The sequence below is a fragment of the Gekko japonicus genome, unplaced genomic scaffold (genome assembly GCF_001447785.1).
Source record: "Gekko japonicus isolate JY-2015 unplaced genomic scaffold, Gekko_japonicus_V1.1 scaffold4195, whole genome shotgun sequence".
Classification (NCBI taxonomy): Eukaryota; Metazoa; Chordata; class Lepidosauria; order Squamata; family Gekkonidae; genus Gekko; species Gekko japonicus.
In genome coordinates, this window is record NW_015175496.1 from 1 (window position 1) to 16,313 (window position 16,313).

The window sequence follows — 16,313 nt, forward strand, 5'->3', positions numbered from 1 at the left end:
TCTCTGTTTCTTGCTTCTATAGTCTTGCAATATAAAGCTTCAGGTAGGATGTTGTGGATCTCCGCTCGACCATGATTTATGAATTGATTTCAGAGGCAGTAGGCAATGGTTTAATGGATGAATATTTTAAGGACCCTAAACAATTCAGTTTGTGTGATACGTTAGAAACTGGGAGAAGGGATACTATTTTTACCATGTCCTTCCTCCACAGAGCTAAGAGCAGAATTTGTGGTTCACAGCTTTTAAGAGAAAATTGTGGCCAAGTCCCCTGGGCAGTCAAACTGTTGAACAATTGTTCCAATGGCAGTTTTCTGACACATGACAGAGGAAATGATCCACCTCAAAGATGAAACCACAAGCCATCATACTTGGAAATCCATTTTATTTGCCTTCTCTCAGGGCCAGTGAAGTTTTGCATTCTTTAGAACACTTCTGCCCCCTTGTGCCAATGAATGAGAAAAGTTTCAAGGACTGGCTGTGTGAAATGAGGCTTGGGAAATATCCACAAGCTACAAACTCCACATAAATGATATTTGGAATACCCAGAGGACTAAAGGCACAATTCACACACAGGGATGGCTTAGTGAAGAAAGCATCATCCTGTTAATCCAAAGGACCTGGATGCCACAGTGTGTGTGTGGGGGTGTTTTACACCAAAATGAGCGAAAGAAACCAATAGTGATCCTGTGTGTTGAACTGTATGAAGTATAAGACTGCAGAGGCTAGAGTTGAAATCTCTGCTCCCTGCTCACTCTGGTCTTGGGTTCATGATTATCAGTCCAATTTATCACAGCAGGATTAATATGGGACAATTGGCAAGAGCCAAAAGGCTCCTGACCTGTGGCCACAAGTCGGGGTATAAATCCAATCTCCTCCTCTTCTCCTCCTCCTCCTACATTAAGATCAAACAAAACCAGTATTTAAATATACAGAGTACAATCAACATCAATCATCTCTCCAGGACTTCAGTCTTATATTCCTTGATCCTCATAGCAATCAAAAGAAATACGTTCCAAAGGCTTTCACGGCTACTGTGAAATGACTCCTCCCAAAAACTTTTCTCTGCTTCAAACAGGATCCCCCTTATTGCTTCCTAAATTGACTAGATTCATCCAGGCCCCAGCTCTCCGGTAATTTTGTTATTGTAATACTGAGAGGGCTGGAGAAAAGCAGAATAAGGAAACAACTAAGCCATGCATACCACTGAAACAATCCTGTCTCTAAGCTGTTTTCATCAAGCCTCCCGTGAGGTTCCTTCAAGCCTATAATCCCCTCAGAATAAGCCACATACATGCTGGGCCGCACCGGGAGTCCAGGCACTGCCTCATTGCCTCACTGAGGCCAAGGAGACTAGGCGGTCCCCAAAGCCTCTATTATTATTTTTAAAGTATTTTTAAAGCAATTGGAAAGGTGTTAAATTTGAATCCCTAGTTTCTCGGTCTGGAGACAGGTTGTCATCACGCCATTCCACGTGTTTTCCTAGTGCAGAACACAGGAGATAAGTGGTTAGATCGGGGGGGGGGGGGGCGAGCACAACTATTACAAACGGTGAGGTTATCCTCCCGCCCGCAATTAGTCACATCACTATAATTTGTTCATCTGATCAAAGCTCAAAGATGGTACCAGAAAACATTCAGTAAATAAGACTGAATGTGGTTATAAAATAAACCCTCCTTTTCCACTGAGAACTGGGAGAGGCTTCTTGGGAAGGCACTGTCCATTTGATTTCTCTCATCTTGCAATGAGACACTGGAAGCTACGGGTTTGATACGTTTCTCTTTCAGGAATATAGTGTGGTTTGCAGCGATCATTCAAAATATCCTGTAATGCGGTGGATGACATGGAGAAAGGAGAGATACTTCTCTGTTTGGATGGTGTTGCTTCACATTATATCCAAAGGACATACCAATAAGTGTCTGAGGCATGAAGCCATCCCCGTGCCACACAAATGGTTCCAGTCAGGGGACCTCCTTATTGGTGGGATTGCTTCACAGATTGTCTATGAACTTCACTCATGCTTTTTCAACGCACAGCCTTCGTCACTAGACCTCTTTGGAGTTCCACAGTAAGGTTCCCCCCCCCCCACTTTCCAGCTCATGAACCCCCGCAATTGTTTATAGAAGCTTCTGTACCACTGTTCAAAAATCAAAATAAAAAGAACCTGCATTGCAAGCCCTAGCAATGCTCCTTTACAACCACTTTCATCCTTTTCTAAATTCTTTAAATGCTGTGAAGAGTGGGCCTGCAGCTGCGGTGGCTCAAGGCTGTGGAAGGTCGGTAGTCCAGCAGTTCGAGACCCGGGTGCCGCATGATGGAGTGAGCTCCCGTCTCTAGTTCCAGCTCCTGCCAACCTAGCAGTTTGAAAGCGAGAAAATGCAAGTAGATAAATAGGTACCCCTTCGGTGGGAAGGCAACAGCGTTCCATGCACCTTGGTGTTTAGTCATGCCGGCCACATGACCACAGAAACATCTTCGGACAGAGCTGGTTCTTTGGCTTTGAAACGGAGATGAGCACCGCAACCCTAAAGTCGGACTCGACTGGCTTTCGAGCAAGGGAACCTTTACCTTATAGCCACCCACTAAGCTTCATGCTGTGGGGATTTGAATCTGTCTTCCTGATCTCAGTCCAGCATTCTAACGTCTACAGCGACTAGTGGTCGCTGGTATCATGATTTCTTCTTCATTCTAACAATGCTGAGAATTCATGTTGTCTTGCTTAACATCAAATGTAAACCTACTTAACTCACCTTCTAAAATTTATTTGCATGTCCCTTTCTGCATTGTTCTCACGATCTTCCTTTTTAAACACAATCAAAGTGTCATAGAATCACAGAGTTGGAAGGGGCCACACAGGCCATCTAGTCCAGCCCCTGCTCAATGCAAGATCAGCCTAGAGCAAATGGATAAGAGGAAGTACATCTTCACCCAAAGAGTGATTAACACTTGGAATTCACTGCCACAGGAAGTGGTGGCGGCTACAAGCATGGACGGCTTCAAAAGGGAATTAGATAAGCATATGGAGCAGAGGCCCATCAGTGGCTATTAGCCAGAAGGTATAGATAGGCGCTCTGGGGCAAGTGATGCTCTGTCTTCTTGGTGCTTGGGGGGGAGGTCAACAGTGGGAGGGCTTCTAATGTCCTGGCCCCACTGCTGGACCTCCTGATGGCACTGGTATTTCTGGCCACTGTGTGACACAGAGTGTTGGACTGGATGGGCCTTTGGCCTGATCCAACATTGGCATTTCTTATGTTCTTATGTTCTGACAAGTGTATATAATCATAGACTCACAGAGTTGGAAGGAGTCGTACAGTGCATGTGCCTCTCATCACCTTGATCTATTCAGCTTTGAAAATGTCTCCCCCGTTCCTGCCATTTGATTACGTAGTATTCATTTTTTAAAAAGAATTTCTATCTGTAAGTGGTGTTAGTCTGTTGCTGCAAAATTGTAAAAAGCCCAGTAGTACCGTTAAGACTAACACATTTAATTGTAGCATAAGCTTTTGAGAAACACAGCTCTCTTCATCATCCGAATCCTCCATGCACCTGACAAAGAGAGTTGTGTTTCTCGAAAGCTTATGCTACAATAAAGTTTGTTATTTTAAAAGTACTACTGGGCTTTTTGCTATTTATCTGTAAGAGAACACGCAGAAACACATGAAGCTGACTTCTACTGAAGCTACCCTGACTGGCAGTGGCTCTCCAGGGTCTCAGGCAGATGTTTTACACATCAGCTACTACCTGATCTTTTTTAACTGGCTGCCAGGGATTGAACCTGTGCTTAGTGATATAGAAGTGTACTGCAGAATGTAATTTTCTTTTTGCATGTAAGTCATATTATGGTCATGAAAAAATAGCACAACTGTGAACCATCACATCCCTGCTTATACACTTTGCTTATACAATAAGTTATTTCCACATTTTGTTAGTGTGCAGCAGTGATGAAAAAAGCAAACTCCATGGGATAATTAGGAAAGAGATCTAAACAAAGATTGTTAGGAATATTGTTTGGAATATTGTGTACATTCTGGTCACTGTATCGTTAAAAAAGTATTGAAGAGCTGGAAAGAGTACAGAAGAGGGCAACAACGACAACAATTAAGTGGTCAGAGTGCCTTTCCTATGAGAAAAGCCTAAAGAATCTGAGACTTTTCATTTCAGAAAAAAAATTGACTAAGGGGAGGCATGATAGTGGCTTGTAACATTATACACGGGGTGGTGAAATGGCCAATATTAGAACTTGGGAGGGGAGGTGCAACAAAGAAGTCGATGGGCCATGGATTCAGGATGGACAAAAGGAAATACTTCTTGACTCAGCAGATCGTATAATTATGCAGTTCACTGCCTGAGGACATACTGATGGCTGTGAACATAGATGGTTTTAAAGGGGGCTAAGACAGATTCCTGGAGAAGAGATTCATCAGTGGAGGCTGGCCATGGTGACTAAATGGAACCTCCTCACTCAGATGCAGTGAATTTCTGAATACTAATGGGGCAGAGAAACTGCTTTGCATGCAGACGTTTCCAGGTTCATTTCCTGGCATAGCCAGTTAAAACGATCAGGTAGTGAGTGATGTGAAACATCTCTACCAGAAATCCTGGGGAACAGCAGACAGTCAGAGTAGACAACGTTGACCTTTGGCCAGTGGTCTGATTCAGTATAATGGAGCTTCATGTGTTCACTGGTGCTAGGAGACAACACTGGTGGAAGCCTTAAGTTCTATGTTCTTGTTGGTGTCCTTCCAGAGCACCTGCCTGGTCACTGTGTGATACAGGATGCTGGACTAAGTGGACCACAGGCCTGATCAAGCAGGTCACCTCTTCAATTTTTATCTTGTGATGTATAGATGCCTTCTTAGTACATTAAAACTAATGGTTTATATCTATTTATTTATGTTCTTCATGTACTATGGGCCAGAAAGCAAATTATTACTGACATGGAACATTCCATTTAGTAGGTAAATGTATCCTGGGAGCTGTGGTGGCTCAAGTGGTTAAGAGGCTGAACTTCAGGCTGTGGAAGGTCAGTAGTTCAGTGGTTCGAGACCCGAGTTGCCACATAACGGAGTGAGCTCCCGTCTCTAGTTCCAGCTCCTGCCAACCTAGCAGTTCGAAAGCAAGAAATTGCAAGTAGATAAATAGGTACCACTTCGGTGGGAAAGTAACAGCGTTCCATGTGCCTTGGTGTTTAGTCATGCCGGCCACATGACCACAAAAACATCTTCGGACAGCGCTGGCTCTTCGGCTTTGAAACGGAGATGAGCACCGCAACCCTAGAGTCGGACTCGACTGGCTTTAGAGCAAGGGAGACCTTTACCTTTACCTTTAAATGTATCCTGGATACAGAGAGAAGAGAAAATGACATATGAAATTATGTCCAAACTTTACTTACAGAATGGTGATGAAGTTCTATCAGCATGTTCTAGCCTTGGCATTCGCCGTAAATGAGATCAATGAGAATCCCAAGATTTTGCCCAATGCCACTCTTGGGTTCCATATCTATGACAGCTACTATGATTCCAAGATGACCTATCGTACCATTATGGACCTGCTCTTCCATTCAGACAGATTTCTCCCAAATTACAAATGCGGTACTCAGACAAATGTAATAGCTGTCATTGGGGGACTTGAGGCCGATGTCTCCTTCCATATGGCAGACATCTTGAGAATCTACAAAATTCCTCAGGTAGGAACTGTGCACAGACAAATGGTGGGTGCTCAGATTTTTTGGAATGACTTGGGGATTCAGAAGAGAGAGCGTTATTATTGATCGGAAAACAAACCCTCTTGTCTTAAGTTTAAAGAGCAAGTTGCAAAGAGTAGTTGCTTCATATGGGAAAAGAGGGGAAGAAAGCATGTTATTGTATAGGGTTTTTTTTAGCATATATCTAACCAATGACCCTGTCCTGGAAGTTTTATCACAATTTGAAAATAAGTACTGGATTTTAACACTTCCTTTAGTAAATTTTCATGGCATACATACATAAAACATACAAAATATACCTCCAAATTGATCCATAAAATATATGTACGTTTTTCTAGCTCACGTATGGCTCCTTTGCCCCTGAGGAGCAGGATACGGCAGAGTTTCCTACCTTTTATCGCATGGTTCCAAATGAAGCCCATCAGTATACGGTGATTATCCAGTTGCTTCTCCACTTTAGATGGATGTGGGTTGGGCTTCTTACTGGGGATGATGAGAGTGGGCTACATTTCTTGAAGACCCTGGAGCCCTTGCTTGCCCAGAATGGAATCTGTTTGGCCTCCACTGGAATAATCCCACACCAAGGCAAATGGGATAACTTAGGTGACGTCAATGCTTTAATCTCAAATGTACACCAGTCTTTCACAGACAACTGAGCCAATGCATGTATTCTTTATGGAATGTCTATGACCATGATATCATTGAATAATAAGATATTTCTGGGAGATCCAACATATGGGGGAAATGTCACGTTTGGAAAGGTATGGATTTTGACAGCCCAAATTGATTTCACATTATCTGGGATTCAAAGGGCCTGGGATTTCAACACCTTCCATGGTGCCATTTCCTTTAGTATTCACTCCCGTGAGGTTCTTGACTTCCCGAAATTTCTTCATTTCATAAAACCTAATTGGAAAAAAGAAGATGGTTTCCTCAAGGACTTCTGGGAACAAGCATTTGACTGCACTGTTCCAGATCCTCAGAAGTCAATGAAGATTGAGGATCCATGTACTGGGGAAGAGAAGCTGGAGAGTCTTCCAAGGTCTGTTTTTGAAATGCACATGACTGGTCACAGCTACAGTATTTATAATGCTGTGTATGCTGTTGCACATGCTTTGAATGTCATGTCCACATCCAGGCAAAATCACAGAACAAAAGATGGAGGGGAAAGTGTTGATCTTCAAGAAGTCCATCCTTGGCAGGTAATCTTTCCACAATGAAATATCTTTGTTGCCTTGAACATGTTAGTGGAGAGTGAAACAACCCCTAGCTTTGCCCTCTGTCTATTACTGGGGAAATGGGGTTTTTCCCATTTCTTTATTGACATAGTTTTGGGTATTCACATTCCCTCTTCTACAGGGAAAAAAAATAAGCCATTTCTTTTCACTCTTCTGCCATAGCAAAACTGTGTGTAGGAGAAAGTATGCAAAAACAAATCAACAAGCCATGGTGTTTCTGAATTTCAAAACTGAACCCTCAATATGTCATTGGCTCCCCTGTCCTTTTCTCAGATAATGGCATTGTTACTTCACTAAATTTAGTATGCAGAATCTGGATGGTGTCATGGCCAATCGATTGCTCTTCAGTCTCTTTGTGTTATGCATCTTCCCTTTTTTGAGGTTATCTGTGGCAAAATTTCTAAGGCAATTGTAGTACCAGAATGTTCACTGTGAACTTTCAAAATGTTAATTATCCTGTGGGAGAACCAAGAGGCAATTGGGGAAGTGGACTGAGAAGCCAAAATGATCCTAGAAATGGGCGTCATCATACCCCATCCTGTTGTGCTCCCCCTTCACATGATGGAAGGCCCAACAGAGCCAAGTAAATCAATTGGCATTAGATCTACCCAATATAACTGAGGTGCTGACTGGACCTACTGCTTGTTGGTTGCCCTGGCAACTGTCTGTGACATGTTTGGCTGAAGGTGAGACACATGCAGTTGTCAGGGTTGAAGTGCTGCTTCAGGGGAAAGTGACCCATTTTTCCAGTGACTTTAATTGTCAGTCCACCCAATGTGAAGCATTCACTAGGCCCAATAGTAAATATTGGCCCCGGTCAGACGGCAAAGTTGCCGTGGGAGAGGCACGGATGGTGGGTGGATTATCCGGGCGTGATCAAACCCCAACATCTGGGAAGTGGAGCGCACCGGTAGCTTACCGCCGACAATGCGCCTTAAAAACTAGTACCTCCAAGGTACTAGTAAGCGTTTGCCATGGGCTGCCTCCAGACAACCATGGTGTGATCGCGCCAGCACGCAACATTCACCTCCAGTCCCTCGTTTACCCGCCAGCGCCAAGGGAAGGACCCGTGGTGTGCCTCCAGCGCATCTGATCGTGTAATCACAGATCAAACTGTGCCGTGGCAATTAGCCATGCCTCCCCCCGCGATATCCGGCCTGTGTGACTGGGGCCATTTTCTAATTTTTTTTTTAATCTGTCATTATTTAGCTAAAATTCCTATGGCATATATGCTCTCCCCTTCAGTGTAATAACAGTGTAATTGCAGGTGCAAGACGAACAAGACAGAGGAAGATCTGATTAGTACTATCTGATTTTCCCCTTCTTCCCTGGAATGCTACTATGTAAGGCTACAGCCTCATCCAGCCTCTGGAACATGTCCTGAACTTGCCTGCCTCCTATCTTCCCTCCCTCGCTAGATTCCCTTTGTCTCAAAGCACAAAGTAAAGCGCCTTCTCCCTCTTATCCACTATAGGGATAATACGGAGAGACTGTGGCTCAGTGGAAGAGCCTCTGCTTTGCATTCAGAAGGTCCCTAGTTCCGGTTCTGGCACCTCCAATTTAAAGGACCAGGCATTAGGTGATGTGAAAGACCTCATTCCCAGTCTGAGATCCTGGAGCACTGCTGCCAGTCTGAGTAGACGATACTGACCTTGATGGACCAACAGTCTGATTCAGTATAAGGCAGTTTCATGGGTATTACCTTGAGGAATGGTTTTAATGTGACATATAGTTAGGATTCTCTTTCCAGCTGTGTGGTCTTTCAGCAAAAGGATGCTCACCTGGAAACAACTTTTGATGTTTTTTTTGCTCTTCTCCGCAGCTTCACTCATTTCTTCAAGACATTTCATTTAACAACTCAGCTGGAGAAACGCTGTCTTTTAATGGTAATAAGGAAATTGGGGCTGGATTTGATATAATGAACCTGGTGACATTGCCAAATAAGTCCTTTGTTAGAGTAAAAGTTGGAAGGGTGGACCCTAGTGTTCCTGAAGGGAAACAGTTAATCATTCATGAAGATCTGTTTGTGTGGCAGACAGCTTTTAACCAGGTACGGGTTCCAGGGTGTTCCTGCAGGGTTCCCCGTTCTCCTGTGGATGACTTGGGAGTTGTGATTTTCCTTTGATGCATTTTGTAACCTTTTAATGCATGATCAGTCTCTCTCTCTCTCTGTCTCACCCCCCTCTCTACCTCTCTCTCCCTCTGTGTGTGTGTGTGTGTAAAGAGACACTTACTGTGCTGAAAACTAAATTGACATGTGGAAAATGGTCATCTATATTCTAATAGCGAAGTGGCCCCCGTGCATGCGTATATCTAAATCTGCGCACCGGGGGCACTTGGGGGGGAGGGAGATTTTTGTGCACACGTGGGACGGTCCCCAGGTGTGCACAAAAATCCTAAAACTAAAAAAAAAATATCGGGGGGATACTTAAATCCCCCCGAAACTGACAGAGCGTCCCCTGCGCATGACAGCAGCGAGGAGCCAAGGGGGGAGAGGCAAGGGGGGAAAGGCAAGGGGGGTGAAGGAGACAGAGGAACCAGCGGGATGGGGGGTACTTACCTCCTCCTGCTGCTTCCTCTGCCTCCCCCCGTGAGTATCGCGGGCCCCGTCCCTTGTCTATATATCTAATATCTAAATCTGCACATAGGGAGCACATGGAGGGTAAATAGATTTTCATGCACACTTGGGGCATTCCCCCACTGTGCAGAAAAATCTGAAATGTTGAAAAAAACTTTATGGGGGTACTTAAATCCCCCAAAAGTAAAAGAGCGTTCCCTGTGCATGCGCAGAGAAGACACCACAGGGAACTGTGGCAGAGCCACACAGGGCTCACCGCTGTTGCTGCTGGTGGTGGCAGTAGAAACCTTGGTGGGCTGGCGGCTGGGAGCCATGGTTGTTGCTGCTGTAAGTGGGAGGGGGGAGAAGCCTGGTGGCCCCAGCAGCTAGTAGCCACGCTGGGCTTGCCACTGTTGCCTCTGCTGGTGGGGGGGAGGAGAAGCCTGGTGGGCCGGCAGCTGAGAGCCATGGCTGTTGCTGCTGTTGGCAGGGGGGAGAAGCCTTGGCGGGCCCAGTGGACTGCCTGCCTGGCTCTCCTGTGGCCGCCTCCTCTTCCTCCTCCATGCAGAGCTCCTGCTGGTTCAGCTTTAATTTTCATGATTTGTTAGGTTTGGGGAGAATCAGATGCCATTTCTTCAGTGATCACAAATGACTACCTGTTGGCCATTCCTGTTTGTTTTCAATGAAGGACTGTGCTGAGTAGTAATGTTCTCCTGTCTGCTTCTCAAATTTTACTTAACAAATAAGAAAAAAATATCTGCCACGATCAACAAGTACTAGTTGAATATTGTGTTGGTACTATTCTGTAGACAGGCAGGCTATAAATAAATACTACTTTATCTTTCTGCAGACTCACTTCTTGTTAGCTAATACACAATAACATATTTTCTTTTTTTCACTTTTTTAAATAAACTTGTATTAATTTTTAAGTTACAATAACAAAAAAAGAAAAATAGTTTCTGATTACTTCTGCACTAAGCCAAGGATGCTGAGAACTTTGATGCAAACATGATCCCGAGGCAAGTTTAACCTGATCGAACAATCTTGATTATATGCAAAATGAGATCTAGCTTGGATTGCTTCTGATTTTAGTTATACATTTTGTCAAACAGCTTTTCAGCTGTGGAGGAACTTCTTGTGCTATAAGGCCAGGTCATAATTCGGTTGTGAGTAACAAATTGGTTTTGAAGTTTGCAATAATGTTGCACCTCATAATCATCAACCAGACATAAATTCTTAGTTATCTGAGAAGAGGAATGCATTCCCTGAGGTCATTATCAGGTTATTAATATGATGTTCTTTTCAAGCATGAAATTGTTGTAGGAAGACCTGCCATCACATTTGATTAAATAGCCCTAGAAGGAAACAATATCTGTGTTTTGCTTCTGTGCAGTCACTATCTATTAAGTGACTGTCAGGTTAGCTATATTCATGGGCAGATGTTGAAAGCATACAGATATGTCTTAGTAGTAAGTCTCAACTAAATCTCATTTTTTGGTCTTTTTAAAATATGCCTTTTAACTATCAGAAGAGGAGGAGGAAGTTGCACCCGAAAGGGGGAGGCGGTCATCAGAAATTGCAAGAAAGTTTGTAATCAAGGGAATACAAATAGATTCATTCAGATGCAGTATTCATTTACTTCTATACCCCTTAATTACAACCACAGATCAGAAGTTGAGCTGAACTGGAGTGATGTCAAACATCCCTTTCCTAAACTCCTTTTTATTTTCTTGTATAGATTCCACCCCTTTCTCTGTGTAATGATTATTGTCATCCTGGTTATCACAAGAAAAAGAAGGAAGGAGAGAAATCCTGCTGTTACCATTGTGCTCCCTGCCCAGAAGGGAAGATTTCAAATGAGATAGGTACATGATGTATTCTACTGGTTTCCCAGTACTCATGGTTAATCACAATTAAAATTTCTGTAATATGTAATATTATGTAATATGTAACCACATAGTAAATCAGTAGATTGGGAGGTCTGCTAAATGTTTGAAGAACTTCTGCATGGAGATCACACATTCAGATCACACATAATGTTAGATCAGTTCAGTTCAGTTCATAATGTTAGATCATGCAGATCCATTCCGCAAAGAGTGGCACTTCCAAGGACTCCAAGAGTCCCTTGCATCAGGGAAAGTCTTCTTGTGTGAGGCTAAAGTATCTCTAATTGTGGAACAAATCTGCAGTTTCCAATCCATTCAATTGTGCAGCCACAGCTAGGATTCTCTTTCCAGCTGTGTGGTCTTTCAGCTTGCACAGAAATCTACTTAATGCTCAGCTAGGATATTAAGGACTCCAAAAGGGGGAGGAAATCAATTAATTAGGTTCATGTATTTGCTATTCATTTATTTCTGAGGTATGAGTAAATATGAACTATCCTGACATCTGCAAGACCAAGTTCATCTAGGTCAGGGTTGGCCAAACTTGCTTAATGTAACAGCCACACAGAATAAACGTCTGATGTTTGAGAGTCACAAGACATGAACAAATATTACACACATGTTTTTATTGGAAAATATGCAAATTTGATTTTTATTAACATTAAATTAAACTGTGTGAAAGAGCTGCATGCAGCTCCCAAGCTACAGTTTGGCCACCCTTGATCTAGGTATTGGTCCCCAGTATTGTTTCTAAAGTGTATGTGTGTTGGATCTTTCTTGAAAGTAGATGCATGAATGTACATGCAGGATGAACAGAGCTATAAATTCCCCTTTGTACAGAACTGCAGAATCAGCATACCCATAGGTGCCAATGTTCCTCTCTTATCAAAGACAGACACAATAATCTTAATGCAAATATTAATTGTTACTGGGATGGCTACTCTTCTTCTTTTTTTCTTTCCTAGACATGGATGATTGCATCAGATGCCCAGAAAATCAATATCCAAGCAAGGACCAAAGTGATTGCTTTCCTAAAGTTATAAGCTTCCTGTCTTTTGAAGAAAGTTTAGGTGTCAGTTTGTCATCAGTTAGCATTTCTTTCTCCATGATCACAGTGTTAGTGCTGGCGACTTTCATTAAGCACAACAATACCACTATAGTCAAAGCCAACAACCAGGATATCACCTACATTCTTCTGATCTCTCTTCTGCTTTGTTTCCTATGTTCCTTGCTGTTTGTTGGGAAACCAAATGAGATGACCTGCTTCCTACAACAATCTGCTTTTGGGATTGTCTTCTCAGTGGCTGTTTCTTGTGTTTTGGCCAAAACCATCACTGTGGTTGTAGCTTTCATGGCCACCAAACCAGGGTCTAACATGAGGAAATGGGTAGGGAAACGACTGACCAACTCCATTGTCCTGTCCTGCGCCTTTATTCAAGTGGCCATTTGTATGATCTGGCTAGGAAATTTCCCTCCTTTCCCAGATTTTGACACACAGTCAATGACTGAAGAGATTGTTGCAGAATGTAATGAAGGATCTGCCATCATGTTTTATATTGTCCTCAGCTACACGGGACTTCTATCCATCATCAGCCTGACTGTGGCTTTCTTAGCCAGAAAGTTGCCAGATACTTTTAATGAATCCAAGCACATCACCTTCAGCATGCTTGTGTTTTGTAGTGTCTGGGTGTCTTTTGTTCCAACCTACCTGAGCACTAAAGGGAAATCCATGGTAGCTGTGGAGATCTTCTCCATCTTGGCCTCCAGTGCTGGATTATTGGTGTGTATCTTCTTTCCAAAATTGTACATTATTTTGTTGAAACCTCAGTTGAACAACAGGGATCTGCTATCAAGAAGGAAGAATTAAATTCTCTAAGATTCCTATGATATGTATTTGTTCTTGTGGAAAGAACATGAAGGACCTAAATACGGTCTATTTTCCTTGTTAAGGACATGAGAGTTTAGGCAACATGTAATAGGACATCTTCTCTAATATGGTATAGTCTATCCCCTCTGGCTTGAATTCTTCCTTTTCCCTTTTATTCCTAGTTGGGATTGATTGATACTACTCATGACTTGTAGGTCAGAGAAGTAGAGGAAGAAAGAAAAATAATGTGGTCTATTTTTTAATATTATGCCATTACATGTCCAAGGAAACAAAACCAAGATGCAATAAATTCACAGGAACAAAAATGTAGTAAAAATATGCTTGCATGTTTATTCATTATTTTCAGTGATTCTTCCCACCACAGTTATTCACAGTGATGAACTCAACTGAGTGAGTGAGGGAAGAGAGGTATTTGCCTTCCCCATAAGTATGTGCCTTAACACCAGTGCTTGAGCAATGGATGAAAAATGGTGTGTCTCTTCCCCAGTCAATTTACACAGAGTTAGGGATTCCATGCTGAACCTGGAAACTTGAGGGAAGTTGGAAGAGAAAAAATGAGAGCAGGTTCATGACATGCATAATTTCTGAAGAAACCCTGGAAATGATGAAGGGTAGCTCTAGCAATTGCCAGTGATGCCTAGAGTTTCCCGACATCACTTCAGGGTTTCTCCAGAAGTGATGTAGTGGTGCAGGGTGATGTTACCACTAGAAAAGAGGGGTAGATCCAAACCAGCCATTAATTTTGTTATGTAATTCTGTGAAATACACACTATTGCAAGTTAGAGACCTATTTAGATATTTTCTTGTCACTGTGCAATGAAGCTGTCCACTAAAACATTTTGGGTGATATACTGTGAATTTTCTTTTTATTTATCTAAAGTATGATGGGGCTATTCTTACATGTCACTGTAAAAGTATATGTATGGGTATATGAACCAGTCCTATGCTTCCCTGTATGGTTGTCATGATGATAAAATAAAAAGGATCAGTCCAAGCTGCCTGTCCTAAGCTGCAAGGAGGAAGGGTGGGACAGACATGTAATCAAACATTCAAGCAAAGAGATGGAGGTAGGGACAGAATTCTTAGGAAGAGTGTTATAGTTCCAACCAGAAAGACAGAATACAAGGAGTGGGTGGGTAAGAGAAGAGTATTTGATGTAAGGCCAGACTAAGTGCAGCCAGCATAGCCACTTCTCCCTCTCTTTGTTTATAGAGATTTGCATGGCTGCAGTCAATAGGCTTAGAAACTGTGGCCAGGTTGCATTCAGTGCGTGCAAATGGATATTGGCTTTTGGTAATGTGCAAGCTCATAGTACTCTACTTCAGGACATGATGAATCACCATGCAGCAGGTATTTATCCAGATCCCCCACTGCTTTTGCACTCTATGCTCTTCTGTCACAGTGGCAAAAGCCAGTGTCTCCTGTCTCCATGCTTCTCATCTCCAAATGCACTTCACTCTTGGATGTGTCACTGGAGATGGTAAGGTGGTTTTTCAAAGAGTCCAAGTGGAGTTTGCCTTGTATGCACTTATGGAGAATAATGATTGTCATGGTATCTGTTCTGGTTCTAACACACATTCATACAAAACTGGGAAATTTGACTCCCACACCTCTGATAATATTGGAAATGAGCAATGCTCTTCTTCTCAGGAAGATGGTTGTGAGTCACAAAGACTAATTGTGTAAAGGCAGGATATAAATGTCTTAAGAAATGAAGCTGTGAAACAAAGCACACCTACAAACAAGTTAGATCCATTATATTCCTTTGGGAATACTTCTGAGGAAGCATGCTTAGTAGTGTGCCCCACATAAATGAAACATGGCATCCTGCATCCAGTAGTCAAACGATTGGTTTCAACTTAGGTGGTAACTTTCCTATTGATGTTTGCTTACCATGGAATTCTGGGAGCTAGAGATGAGTTGACGCACTTTGGAACACATGAAACCCCTGTGTTAAGAACTAAGGGGGGAAAACAGCTTTGTCTGCTACAACCTAGACTAACACACTTTGGAAAACATGAAACTCATGTGTTAAGAACTATGGGGGAAAAAACAGCTTTGTCTGCTACAACCTAGACTCTGCAGAAACAAATTCCCCTAAGGAATAGTACAAATTGCTGTAATTTATTCATTCAGCCACAGTTCTAGTACCTTCTCAGAAAACAGGAAATGTGAATTGTGAAAGACATTATATTAAAACAAGGGATGTCGCATAGCAAATCTGTCTGTATGATCCCTGACATTCTGCTTTGTTTAAAGCCAGATTTGAAGGTGGCACTATCCCCTGTTATTCTAAGCCCTGCACCTCTGGCTTTGCTTGCAGCAGAGGAACGGAGGCTGATACTTGCATTCTCCCTTCATAAGTGTGTTGATAAAGCCACCATGCAGGGAGGCTGGATTAAGTCAAGCTGATGATATAAATAGAGCTAGGAAAGGCTGCATTCAGACCAGCTTTGCTGTCCAGATGTTGGGGCTACTGGTGTTTCTGCTGCTTTTCCCTTGCATGGCATGCAAAGCACCTATAACAAAGTGTCCAATGAAGGATTTTCTTCCTGTCCCTCATGAGTTCTTTATGCCAGGCGACCTCCTCATTGGCGGGATGACTTCTCTGATCTTTTATGATTTTCGATTACTGTCCTTTGATGAATACCCTTCTCCAAATTTGTTGGAAGTGCCACAGTAAGGAACGATCATTCACTTCCTGCTTCTTATGTCTTGTAACCTTAACCATTGTTCTTTTTATATAACCGGCTCTTCAACAAAAATGTGTAGGTTTGGTCAGTGAAGCACTCTTTATTTAATCTGCTGCCTTTTCAGTGCCTAGGGGCTATCTTGTTTCACAATGCAAACACATATATTTGGATAGGCAAGGGAATAGAGGTGGGAATAGACTGATTTCATGTATTTTTTTTTAATGCCACAACTTTGGTCATAGCTTGATCAGTTGGGGTTGTGAATGTACAGGGGTGTAAAACATGGAGAATAAGAGGGTTTCCCCCAAATGCATGTGAAGTAATATGGAAATATTGTGAAAAGATGTAATAAA

General features: G+C 42.6%; 1 protein-coding gene across 1 annotated transcript; it reads left to right on the forward strand.

Annotated features, from left to right (window-relative positions):
• Positions 1-6,393: 6,393 nt before the first annotated feature.
• LOC107122855 (vomeronasal type-2 receptor 26-like) lies at positions 6,394-13,246 on the forward strand. The gene is made up of 4 exons (XM_015425995.1): positions 6,394-6,903; positions 8,762-8,989; positions 11,235-11,361; positions 12,345-13,246. Exons 1-4 carry the CDS (start codon positions 6,394-6,396, stop codon positions 13,244-13,246), a joined length of 1,767 nt encoding a protein of 588 aa, XP_015281481.1.
• Positions 13,247-16,313: the final 3,067 nt, after the last annotated feature.